Genomic DNA, 14,005 nt, shown 5'->3' with positions numbered 1-14,005 from the left:
TTGATCTTTTCACCGTCATAACGGCTTATTCTTCTTCCATTTAATTAATTAGCAATGTAAGGTGTCAAAAGAATTTTTTGCTTTAACTTTCTTTAAATACAAATAATTTGATAATTCTTGGATCTGCATGGCAGACATGTATATGATTATCTTAGGCTTTGTCGTAGGCGTGATTATATTTATTATTATTGTCTTAGAAAGGCGTAGAGCTTACTTAAAGTTTTTTTTTAGGAGAGCAGTGTGAGGTCTTTTTTATTTGTTGGGGGCAAGGCCTTTTTTTATAGTTAAGTACGATTTGTTCTTATTATATGAGAATGTACACACTCACACACATTTTATATCACCACTTCTATGCCTGAATTTTTAACCACAAAGCTGCCTCGTCTTCTTTTAATTAAAAACACCCTTCCCAAAACTACTACTCATTTGCACTTGGCACTTTTGATACAAATCAAAATGATTTAATTTTATAACTAAATAATTATGGATATATAATAATATTGACTCGGTTTCTTTTTTTTTTTCTGAGCAGTAAACATAAACACACGCACGCACGCAAATGTATGTAGTGTAAATCAAATCTTATTTGGTTTATTAATTATTGCAAACTCGGTTCATTATAGGAATTATATTGTCGAGATCTATGCCTTGTTTACTTCATTTGGAATATGAAATTTGAATTCAAATACGGGGGAGATGTGATATATGTTGAAACCATTGATAGAGTATACGAAGTGAAAAGCTATATAAACGGAGTGAATTGCTAAACTTTGAAGAGAAAACTGACGAAGGAAAGAAATTAACAGTTTGACAATGATGCTTTTTCCTTTGGAGATGGAATATGTAAGTCTTTTTCTGTCTTTATATGATAGTTGTTTTGAACCCATTAATGCCTAGTTTGTTGTCTTTCCCGTGGATTCATTTTCCTTTACCTGTGACTATAATTAATTAACTTAGTCAGCTTATAGTCTGTCTATCTCTTTATATATGGATTTCCTATTTTCCCCAAAAGATGAATGCTTTCTTTTTTTTTTTTTTGCATTTGAAAAAAAGATCAATTTCTTTAAAATAAAACGAAATACATAATTAAAAACCCAAATCAAACAAGGTTAATACCAAAAGACGAATGCTTAGATTGGGGGGGGGGGAAGCTGTATGGAGTTAAAGTCACTTTTGAGTTTTGAGGTAAAAACAACAACAACAAAACAATTGAACAGTGCAGTGGACACACTCAAATCACACGTGCATGCACATCAGTAAGGGCAAGCTTGGAATAGTGGTATTGAGATATGCACATGTATTTCAGTCACAGTTCAGTTGTGATTTAAATTTGTTTTATTGGATTGAATCTGTACAGGTGAAGTAACAAGTAAAAAATCGACAAGCCACCTTGAAATGAGGAAGAATGCTGCAGTTCCCATTAAAAAACTTAGTCGCACAGAAGTGAAAAGAATCTTTGTTTTGAACTTGTGATGGTTTAACATGGTCTTGAGAGGATGACAAGTAAATGTCTTGTAAGAAAGTCGATGGTAAATTAAAAATTTTAATAATGAAATATTGAAAAAGGAATACTAAATTTGACAACGTTAAGTTTTAACTTATAATTCTCCCAAAAAAAAAAAAGGATGGTTCAAACAGAAAAGATAGGAAGATAATCAAGGGATGACCCTGGATAGGGATTCGCTTTCCACGTATGAATTTTTTTGTCCTCATTATTTTCCTCCCAGCCTCTTCTTTTCTTGTTATCATATTATTGAAAATATCAATATATTTTTGCAATAATTTATACTTGTATTAAAACGCACTTGATAATGAATATAAGATTTGTTTAAAAAATAATTTGAGAAATTAAGAAAACCTTGCTTTGGTTGTTATTTTTAAATTTAGAATGGAAATTAGTGTGGATTGGTATATATGTAGTAATCCTAAATGGAAACTATCAATTGAGGACCTAAAGCAAATTTTTATTAAAGAAAAATGGTGAGATTCTAAAATTGCACTGCAGCCCTTAATCTTTAGCTAAAAATAACTTTTTATAGGAAATGATTACAAGCCTCTAAAGTTTAAAATAATAATAACAAAGAGTCATTCTCATTGTCACCTATAATAGCCACTGGATCACTGCCAAGGGCGAGGTTGCCAGAGCCCTTACCAATGGCATCAGAGACAGTTTATATTATGATTTAAAGGGAGTAAAAAAAAATTATCAAATATGATGTGGCCATTCATTGAGGAATTCGAAAATCAATTATTTTAATTTAGAGAATTCGGACATTTCATTTTTCTGGCGGCTGTATAGGCTGTATAGTGAAGTGACTGTGTTGTGCATGTCAGGAAATCATATATTAATTACTTACCATGATTATACTAGAACTAAAATGCAATGACTTGCTGTTTCACCTTAGAGAATTGTGTAGTATATTTCCATATAATACATTGAAAGACCCTTTTTATTAACTAACGATATTCGTTGGGATACGTTTATAGACAGACGCATATATAGTTTAAGTGGAGTCAAGAAACTGGTTGAAAATATTAGGGACGGGAAATGGTGTACGAGTTATTAATTCAAGAACCTACAAGTTTTTGACTTAGAAATGAAGGTTCTACTACGGACGGTTTAATGCCTTTCTTGTTTTGGCTCAAGACGATAAGATAGTGGCTATCTACATGAGGAACAACGGGACGTTAAAAGTAAAATGTCAATCCTTGTCTATCTTTTCATGGTCTTTCCTTGGACTTATATTTAAAAAAAAAAGTCAAATGTAATTGTTGAGGATTGAACTAAGAATTTTTAATTTGACACTGATGAGTTACCACTTTTCATTTTGCTGCATGTTATTATGTTGGTATGATTTCTACACTAATTAATTAACTGTGTTTTTTATCCGTATTATTTTGAAGCACCATGAAGTATACGTTAGTTTTAGCCCAGTTAACTGGGGAAGTTGGTAATTTATCTAGCGAAGCGCATGATGCAAATGAAACATGTGAATTTATCAAGCTGATCATGAAAATGTGAACAGATTATTCGAAAGTCAGCCATCTCTGCATGATAATCCTTCAGCAGGCGGAGTTCTCATCACTTTGGCTGCTATATATATTTGGAATGCTTCAAACTCACTCTTCCATTTGAGGGCTTCACGCAAGCTAACAACTTTATATTCAAACCACGACTCTCTTTTAGCTAGATTCATTATTCTTGGCATGCCAAAGTCAAGTGAAATGTGTCTTTTAATTCAAGCAGAAAATTAACAGAGATCATCATATATATATACTTCTTTTCGATAGTAAATATGAAATAACTTTGATGTTATGTAACTCGCGTTTTTCATGTTAGTGCAAACTTTAAGCCTTCGATTTATTCCTAACTAGATGCGTGCTTACAGGCTCAATGGGCTTCAAAAGAAATGAGAACCAAATATCAATATATAGACATGCAAGGGTTATAGAAGAAGCTGGACCATTGGCCCCATAAGTTTGAATCCATACAGATTAGGCCCACTACGCATGAAAAGTAAATGGTGTGGACTAGAATAATGTTGATGAAAGTAGAAATGTCAGTTGACAATGTTATGAAAAGGATGGTAAGATGAAATTATAATATGAACAGAACATGAGTAGATGGAGTTTGTTTGAAGAAGGGGTTGAATTTGCGTGGATGGATAGAGGAAGCCTGAGAAAGAGTTTGGTGTGGCATAAATAGTACTCCCTTTATCCCAAATTATAAGATAATTTGAAATAAGATGTACATGCCAATAAAACACAATAATAATATTTTACAAACTTAAAACACAGCTATAAAATTTTAAAAATATTCCTGCACACTTAATTATTATGCTATAATATAATTTTAATTCTCTTTTCACTTGAAGGTTGATGTTGAAAAAGTATTATTAAAAGAAACTTCATTTTTATCAACTTATCTTATATTTTAAAATAATAAAAAAAATTAAAGTTATTTTATAATTTAAGACAAAAGTAGTATTTGGCTGTAGAGTTGTTTTTGCAAAATCCAATACTACCTTAACACGTGGTGAGGAGGGGATACTACCATTGGTCCAGTACTGATCATTATTTTGTCATATTGAAGGCGTATTGTAACAACAGTTTTTGTGGTGGTTGCGTGAATCATGAATGGTTTGTGATTGCAGCCCCAGTGAAAAAAGGTAAAAGAAAATTAACTCCCAAGTGTTAGGGAATTTCTAGCTAAATCAAGTCAAATGAAGTCTTCAAATGAACAATTAATGATCTTTCCTCAAAAATTATACCAAGAGTTTCTGTCGCGGATCAATTAGCACAACAATTAACTTCTTAATTCACATGATTGTACATTATTTCCCAATCGCGGGTGATGTAATGTCTTTTTCTGTTATGATGAAAGCTGGATTTTTTTTTTGGTCGTGCAGCAAAAAAAAAAAAACATCTGGCTTTCAGCATAACGGGAAAAGATAAGAAATCTGATCATCAAAAAAAAGAAATGAGATGTGGTGGTGGAAGATGGAAGATGATGGTGAAGAGATGGCAAAGTTGTTTTTCATGGATGAGAGACGGGCTACATGTGAGTCGACAAAGCCCTTTCAAAGCTCCACAACTTGGTCCCCTCACCCATCCCCATTTCCCATTATCTTATCTTCTTTCCTTAATTTTAAATTAAAAAAATTAATCATTTAATTTTCTTTAATCAATCATTGTCGATCATGTAACAAACTATTATAAACTATCATTGTTTACTATCACTATCACTGGCCATTACTATTGATAACTCTGATTATCATCATTGTTATTGCCCAACACTAGCAACTAACATTAGCCATGGCCAACTATAATTGTAGGCAACAACTATTACAGCCAGTCAATTTTTATAACTTTAAAAATATTTATAAATTAAAGAAAATTGGCCCATTAACTTGAATTTAGTTGTTGCCAATAAAATATGGATTAAATTTTTAAAAATTTAAGAATATGTTCAGTTTTGATATATGTACATATATCTCATTGATATACATAAGCATATTATTGACAAACAATATGAATAACAAGATTTTTGCAAAATTTGCAACAATGATAAATATTAAATTAACAATTTTTTAAAATATAAAAAATGTTAGGTTATTATTTTGTTTTGGTTTGATAATAGAGGCTATATTTGCAAAAGCCTTTATAAATTCACATGACCAAATGGATTTTTATTTTGCTTTATTTTTTGAAAACAACTGTTAAAAAGTGATTTACAAAATAGTTTTTAGAAATAAAAATGGGAATAAAATCAAACAAGTGCTAAATTTTTATAGGTCTGGCTCAGCAAATCAGTCCGTATAATTTTGACTAGATTAAACCATGTGACAAAATTATATCAAGTTAAAGTTTAATTGAGTTAAAAGTGACTTGAAATTATCAGAATTAAATAATTATTTTGTTCATTTTGAAAATAAAAAGTGCAATCATAAAAATGGAGAATAAATAAAATAAAATAAAACGGAATTGCGCGTTAATAAGTTGATATTCCTGACGCTCATGCTTAATTAAAATTTAAAACGTGCTATTTGAATCCTAATTAAGTTTTGGAATCGTATAATTCCAATCTTCAGAGTTCAGGGGGCATACAAAGGAGTCGCAGGAGAGCGGCTTGGCTATCATTGCTAGACGACAGGCTGTGGACTGTGGTCGTACAGTTGAAGTCACAGGTAACGACTGATAAGTAACGGACACTTCACTTGCTCCGTTTCTTGCTTTCCCCTGTCCTTCTCTCTTTCTTTGTCTATTTGCTTCCCGCAAAAGTCCCAACATTGCATATTATTTCTTATTCAATAACTATTATAGCATCAATCTATTTAGTGATTACGGGCTAGTATTTTACATATTAATTAAGATATCTAAGTCAGAAATATAATATTGCTACATAATGACTTTCATAGTATATCAGTGTCACTCGATAATTAATTCCAGGATTCCTTGGAAAATTTTAACGGTCTTTATTGTCGAGCCTTCCCTTTTTTAAAAGAACACGGTGACCAAGAATCCTCGTGAACCATGATCGTGACTAGGAGGGCAAAATTAAAGCCACAGCAGAAAATATAATCAGGAAAAATAACAACAATCATTGATATATTTAAGGTTTTTATCCATGAAAGAAGTATAAATTTATATCACAAAATCAAACCATAAATTTATATGAGTTTATTTCTATCCACAATAGCTATTAAAATATAATTATATTTTAATTTAAATATATTAAAAATATAAATTATTAAAATTAAACTCATATGTATTGATAAATTATCATATATAAGACATAAAAATTTTAAAATAAAAAAACTTATTTTTAATATTTTTATTTTTTTATTAATATTAGTTTTTGTATTTCAATTTTTGTTTGAGCCGAGTCTTACAACTTTATAAATTGAATTTTTCATAATATATCCTTAACTTGCTTAACTCAAAAAAAAAAATTGACAAGCTTAACAAGTTTAACCAGACTTACATTTAATTTGAATTAATGAATTACTCCCTTTGTTAAAAATATAAGATATTTTTAACCGAATCTTATTTCCCAATAAAGTAGTTATTTACTTTTAAACTAACGCTATCTTTTCATATTTACCACTTATTAAACACCCTATAATAAATATAAAGTTATTATCAATAAAATATTTAAAAAAAAGCAATAATTACATCTCAAAAATTAAAAATATATTAAATTTTTAAAGATTCAACTCTTCAAAAAATTATTTTATATTTTTTAACAGAAGGGGTGATTGACATGATTTTATAAGTCATAAATAAAAAACGATAAATTTAAAAATAAACTTATAAGTTTAACTAAGTTTATATTTAATTTAAATTTATAAATGAGTTGATATAATTTTATAAATTAAAATTATAAAAATATTAAATTTAATAATTTAAAAAATTAATTTAAGAGTTTAACAATTATGGGTATATTGGCCCAAAAAAAATACAATAACAAATGATATTGCATCAAATAGCTTCCATGTTACCCGTGTCTGGTGGCATAACTTTTCAAGCATTGTGTGGCGGTCATTGAATCAATGGCTCCATCAATTGGCCCAAAAAGAAAATATCTTTAGTAACGATCAGGCAGTCACGCTCCTTTGACCCCACTTCTTCCTCGTCTCTCCCAGACCTCAGTATCGGTATCAGCATCAGCATCTTTTAGAAACCCGCCTTTTGGCTTCTGCAGCTGCAACTTCTCTCCTCCGCACCAACAAGAAGGAGCATCTGCTCATAGATCTCCCCTTGCTGCTATAATGGCGGAGCCGACCAAGTACGTTTCGCGGCAAGGCCTCAGCCAACACAACAAGAGGGGAGATCTTTGGATCTCTATACAGGGCAAGATCTATGATGTCTCTCGTTGGGTTGATGACCACCCTGGCGGTGAGCTTCCATTGTTCAATCTCGCTGGCCAGGATGTTACGAACGCCTTTCTTGCTTTCCACCCGGGCTCTGCATGGCAATACCTCGACAGGTTCTTCACCGGGTATTATCTCCAGGACTACACCACATCTGATGTGTCTAAGGATTATCGGAAACTTGTGTACGAGTTCTCCAAAATGGGTTTATTTGAAAAGAAAGGGCACGGGGTGTTCTTCACTTTGTCGTTCATGGCAGTTCTGTTTTGTGTTTGTGTTTATGGTGTTTTGTGCTGTACTAGCCCATGGGTCCACTTTGGTTGCGGGGGGCTGATGGGACTCTTGTGGATTCAGAGCGGGTGGATTGGGCATGACTCTGGGCACTATCAAGTAATGACGAGTCGGGGATTCAATCGGCTCGCTCAGATCCTTACTGGGAATTGCCTTGCAGGGATCAGTATTGGGTGGTGGAAATGGAACCACAATGCTCACCACATTGCTGTTAACAATCTCGAATTCGATCCTGATCTTCAGCACATGCCCTTTTTTGTGGTGTCTTCGAAATTTTTCAACTCCCTTACTTCTTACTTTTACGGGCGGAAGATGAACTTCGATTCTGTAACCAGATTCTTGGTTAGCTATCAGCATTGGACGTTTTATCCTGTAATGTGCTTTGCAAGAGTAAACTTATTCGCCCAATCGTTCATGTTATTGTTGTCAAAGAGGAAGGTGCCCAATAGAGGTCAAGAGCTTCTGGGGCTGCTTGTTTTCTGGATTTGGTATCCCCTGCTGGTTTCCTGTTTACCCAATTGGTGTGAAAGAATATTGTTTGTCATTGTTAGTTTTTCTGTCACGGGAATACAACATGTCCAGTTCTGTTTGAATCATTTCTCTACCAGTGTCTGTGTCGGCCAACCAAACTCCAATGATTGGTTTGAAAAGCAGACCAGTGGGACGCTTGATTTAAAGTGCTCAGCTTGGATGGATTGGTTTCATGGTGGACTGCAATTTCAGGTGGCACACCATCTGTTTCCCAGGATTCCCCGGTGCCATCTGAGGAAAATCTCGCCTTTGGTTATAGAGCTATGCAGAAAACATGATTTGCCTTACAATTGCGTGTCATTCTGGAAAGCCAATGCACTGACATTTCAGACACTCCGCGATGCAGCCTTGCAAGCCCGCGATCTCTCAAATCCCATGCCCAAAAATTTAGTTTGGGAAGCCGTCAACACTCACGGATAAGTGAACTCTGGAGCTTCCAGAGATTTTGCTGTCATGTTCATCTGAGGGTGAGTCGTTTTGACATCTGAGGGTGATTTTTGAGAAAGAATAATTGTTACGCACTTTTTTTGGAGGCTTCTATCTCATTTATGATATAGGTCAAAATTACTGATACCCATCACTTGCAGGTTGGTATAGCCTTTATTTTGTTTGATTTCAGCACTTATGCTAATGCGTGGGATTTTACTGTGTGCTCTGGACCACAAGGATTGTAACATTTGTTAGATTCAAATGTATTGAGTGTTCCTCTATTTTCGTTAATTTTTCCTGTCAGTTTGTTGAAAATCTTATTGATGGTTAACAGTATCTGGTTTGCAACTTGTTTCGTGTATTGCAGGATTTTGGTTTACTTGAGGGCAAGGCCCCTGAACTTTGTTGTACATGAATGTTTAGAGAAAAACCAAAATTGAATCTGTCCTGTATCTTCTCACAACTTAATATACATCCAAGAGTACAACTTCTACTTTTCAGTGGCAAACCTGAGTCAATTTTGCAGTGAAGCCATCTGTAATAAAAGAGATCTTTTAGCAGGCCACATGCTTTCTTTCTTTCTTTCTTTTCTTTTTTCTTTTTTTTTTAATAATTTGCTCCTGTAAAATAAAATCTATTCTGTATAAGAAAGGACATTGCAATAGTACCAAGCCAAACTACAAACAAAAACACCATCACTAATGATAGAACAGGAAGATAGCGGGTTAAAAACCCGTTTTCTCAGACTCGTCTTCCTGTTACAAAGCTCAACAAGCTAAGCAGATGTTGTATTCATAAAATCTCAAGACTCAAAGCTGACAAAATTCTCACAAGACATGATAAGTCTCATCATATCTTCAAAACCCAAGCTTATCCACTCTGGTCCAATTGCTTCCTTCTTAGTTACTTCAATGCGGGAGCGCTATTAACATGAGTCTTTATGCACTCAGTCACAAGCGACTGATTGGAAAGAGTAATTAATTCTTCTTCTTCTTCTTTTTTTTGGGGGGGTGGGGGACGCAATAGAGTAATCAATTCTTTCCCTCCAGAATCCTCCTCCTCCATCAATTCCACGTAGGAAAAATGATTGACCCAATATTCAGCCCAAAATCGCTATTCTTTCTCTCATTATCTCCTACCAGCGCCATTATTTTGTTTCGGAAAGGCCCAAAAACCATCATGACAAGCGGAGTCTAGTTTATCACGGCAACTGTCGACAAAACACTATCCTAGACTAATGAATTGTCAACCCTGAACAGTACCTCTCACCGGCGACATCAGTGTGATCGGCTATTACAGGCGCCGGCGAATCCACAGCGTTATAGTGACGACGATCTGGAGATTACTATAGTGACGATGATCATTCTTCTTATTTCACAATCTGTTGCGATCCTTATTTTCTCATGTTATTGTTTCTTGCTATCATCAAGACTACTGTGAAATCCTATTTTTTGATTTCTAACCTTTGATTAATTTAAATGGCAGTGATTGTGTTTGAATGCTGGATAGATAATTTAGGATTGAACTTGAATTGTTTTGAGGCTTAAAGATATTGGGAGTGGAAGAAAATGAGATAGGAAGTATAATGAGGAAGAAAAACCAAGATTCTGGTGGTGTTCGTTCGCAGACAAGACCGCAAGGATTGTACCCGTCCGCGGATGAGTCTGGGAAGGGGAGTTATGCTCTCTGGCAACGTTCGTTATCGTGCGAGGTTTCGAGGGAGCAGGTGACCCTCCTGCTCCCATCTTTGCCCTCACAAGGGCAAGTGGGAAATAAAAAAATAAAAAAAGATCAACCAAGGGTGGGGGGGGGGGGAGTAGGAGAGAATCCTGCTCCAGGTTTCGAAGGTGGGGAAACTCTGCCAATGTTTGGCGCCGGATCATAGAAATTGAAGGCGTGTTCGGCCACGGACGTAAGAACATAAACAATTTGTAAGCTCAAAAAATGGCAGAAAAAGAAGAGTAGACATTGAATTGAAATTTAATCGATTTAGTCTTGATTTTAGAGTGACATGAATATGGCAAGTTGGAGGTTGAACCCTAGTGGGAGGAAATTGAGAATTTTGGTGAACTGATGAATTTAGATGATAAATTGAGGTTCCAATGGGTTAATTGAGTTGATAATCGATCGAAATTGGATTGGGAAGTGAGAAAGTGACATTAGCAATGATTTTGAGAGTTTGGGATTTTAGAGTTAATTTCAATTGGCTCTAGTATCAGCGCTATAAGCCTTATATTGTTATGAGTTATTGTTTACCAAGTAGAATGTTGACCTTTACTAGTGGCATGTGGCCGACAATTTCCCGATTATTGTGTTTGTGTGAAAGCTGGGTAGAAAGGGAACATTGATTTACTCGTTTATTCAAGTGGAAATCTATGCTTTTGAATAATTTGGTACCTGAATAGTTGTGTTTAGATCGTTGCTTGTAATTTGAATACTTTTTTGATAATTTAAGTATGTTAAGACCGCTAATGCCCATTGAGAATTTAAAATGATTTATTGATTTAATACTTTTATTTTATTGTGAAAGTTGTGTCGGAAATCTCCTCAATGTGTGCTGAAGCCTTTCAAGTGTGATTGTATGCGTTAGAACTATTTGAAATGTATTTGTGTTTATAAACGGTATGATTTAATTATAAATGCTCCATTGTACTTTAAAACTTTTCTAGCACATATATTTTTTTTTGTTAGAATCTCTTGAATTGTACTTTAAAACTTTCAAGCATGCTAAGGTGGTTGTGTGGTGCTTGTTGTGATGCACTTATAGGGATTGAATTTGGATGCAATGTTTGTTAAAATTGTATGTATGATGGTTTCTTTTCTTACATGGTTTGTCATCGCTCGATGCATGGTGAGGGATACTTGTAGAGCCCTGTTCTACATGCTTTTCTTTGACCGAGATTAATGGTATCCCACATGCATGTTAGCTATGTTTTCTATGATTTATAAGTAATTTTTATGTCTATGAAATGATTATTATAAATGGAAGATTTGTGAAAAAAAGGCTGTAAAGTAAATTGTAAATGATTTGGGAAACAATCATATATTTTGGAAAGGCTTTTTGAAAAGATTTGCTTATATTGGTTCAAATAACCTTTTTTTTATTTTTTACCTAACCTTAAACTCATGTATTATATATATATATATATATATATTATTTTCAGGTAAGAATTCTGGTGGAAAGTAGGGGAAAAGCAGGTGAGGAGTGAGTTATTGTTGAGCTCGGCATATTCATGCTTGGCACGTGTCCTTGTAGTGTTTTATAATTATTTTCCCATGATATAGCTTTTAAATGTTAAACTTATATTTTCGAGCATTTGTATGAATCAATTATGATGTTTTAGATTTTGGATGGAGGCCTTACTTATAATGGACTGAGAAGGATTTGACATTATTGATAGGTAGAGCCCGCTTGCCTTTGTGGTATTATTTTCTGACAGTGATAGACATATATGAATGAAATGCAATGTATTATACAGCAAATGTTTGAAGTGTGCTTGTCCGTTGGGTATTATTTGAACTTCAAATGCCCAAAGCCCAATCCCACTTGTATAATAGTTTTAATTGATTTTGCATCCCAATTGCTTTCTACACAGGAAAAGTTTTGGGACATGCTATGCTTTACAAATATTTGAAAATAACACGTTACAATTACTATGTTAACCAAGACCCGCTTGACTCTGAGTAAGGGCCTCGGTAGTGCTGGGCCTAATTCCCAGTCTCAAACTAAACAAATCCTGCGTCGCATCACCCTGATCATAAGGTTAAAGTGTTTTTTTCCCCCCCTTTCCTCCTCAACTGTTCATCCAGGAACGTTGGGTATCATAAATTAATAAGTGTTATAATTTTTTTCCTTCAATATTTAAAAATAATTAAAATTTAATTTCAACTGTTAATTGATCAAAAAAATTATAAAAAAAGAATCATAAAATTGTAAACAAGTATCATATAATAAAATTAATATTGATTAGATCTTTAAAATAATGTTTGGTCAAATTATATTTTAGTTTTTTTACATAGGTAAGAAATAACATTTGTATCTTCTTATCTATATGCAATTTATGAAACTTAATTGATATTAATTTTTTTATAGAGTACTTATGTGTAATTTTATAAGTATTCTTTTATATTTTTTCAGTCATTTTTTTATAATTTTTAAATTAGTGAGTGGTCAAAATTAACTTTTAAACAATAAAATATTCAATGTACAATTTTTAAATGTTAAAAAAAATTGTACTGCTTAAAAATTTAAGATATTAAATATTCTCGAGTAAATAGTTGAAGGTAACAATGCTCTAACACAATCATAATTTTTAGCACCCTCTGTTTTTAACTTTTTATTTAGTTCGCATTATTAGTATACTGATCATGAAATAAAAAAGATTAGTTGTTAGCAATATAATATTAAGAAGATATAATATTAAATAATTTAAATTATATAAAAAAAATTATGATTATGATATTATATATGTAGGTCTCGTCCTTGAAAATTTAGATAGGGTGAGGTCGGTCCATGTAAATGTTGTTTTTTTTAATAACAAGACAATTTTATTCATTACTAAAAAACCTAATACACTCTATATATATATATATATATATATAAAGTGGTCCAATCAAGGCATTGGTCTGAAAAGAAAACACAATGCAAGAAAATTAAAAAGAAATCGCCTAAACAAAATAATAAGCCAAAAAGGGAAAACAATAGCCTGAACAAAAAGTCGAACGAAGAGCCCGACACTTCGAAAGCCTGCACATGTAAAAGGCAGCTGATAAGAGGATGACCCACGAGCTTGAGGTGTAGCCATCTTCTAAATCTAGTTCAATCCTTCTTCAATCATGAAACCATGCACAACAATGCCTTATAGGCATTGAGGGGAGAACCGAAAGAAAAAGACTAGAGGCCAAATCATAGCTACCCGAAATCAAAGGTTTAAGACCAAGGCAACTTCCAAGGCTCATTAACAAAAGGCACACTATTAGCCAAACTAAAGATACACGAGTATAACACATGCCTCAAAGGCAAATGAAGCTCTAAGGCTAAAGAAAAACAAGAAGAGCAATCTAAAAATCAAGAAGATATCATGCCAGTATCCATTTCATGATATCCAAAGCCAATCATTAACAAACTAAAATCAAACAATAGTAAAATAGGATTGAGAAAGGCGCAAAATCCCAAATTGGGTTTTCCAAAATAGAAACCTCAAAAACAAAGGAGGATGACATGAAAAGAGATTTATTTGAGAGTAATAAAACAAGGAGGAGAGCCAAAGAAAAAGCAAAACATGACTGATAACTCTCTCTTTTGTGTTATTATAATATAATTTTTTTTTATATTTTGGGGTCATCAATGAAAAAGAAAAAAATTTTCTTACTTTTATAAA

At 33.2% G+C, this 14,005-nt stretch overlaps 1 protein-coding gene across 4 annotated transcripts; it reads left to right on the top strand.

The window, feature by feature from the left end:
- Window positions 1-7,116: 7,116 nt before the first annotated feature.
- Window positions 7,117-12,115, top strand: LOC129299122 (acyl-lipid (9-3)-desaturase-like). Of its 4 annotated transcripts, none has more exons than XM_054937569.1 (2): window positions 7,117-8,662; window positions 11,789-12,115. In XM_054937569.1, exon 1 carries the CDS (start codon window positions 7,272-7,274, stop codon window positions 8,613-8,615), a length of 1,344 nt encoding a protein of 447 aa, XP_054793544.1. In that variant the 5' UTR covers window positions 7,117-7,271; the 3' UTR covers window positions 8,616-8,662; window positions 11,789-12,115. The 4 variants fall into 4 exon arrangements, 2 of the variants coding, with proteins under 2 accessions (XP_054793544.1, XP_054793543.1); XM_054937568.1 differs by lacking the exon at window positions 11,789-12,115 and adding an exon at window positions 8,992-9,191; XR_008590494.1 differs by having other exon boundaries at window positions 7,118-8,782.
- The last annotated feature ends 1,890 nt before the right edge of the window (window positions 12,116-14,005 follow it).

The sequence above is a fragment of the Prosopis cineraria genome, unplaced genomic scaffold (assembly GCF_029017545.1).
Source record: "Prosopis cineraria cultivar Desert tree isolate PC_DT_omini unplaced genomic scaffold, ASM2901754v1 PC1039, whole genome shotgun sequence".
Lineage (NCBI taxonomy): Eukaryota > Viridiplantae > Streptophyta > Magnoliopsida > Fabales > Fabaceae > Prosopis > Prosopis cineraria.
Note: the sequence above shows the minus strand (reverse complement) of the source record. Positions and strands in the feature narration are given on the sequence as shown.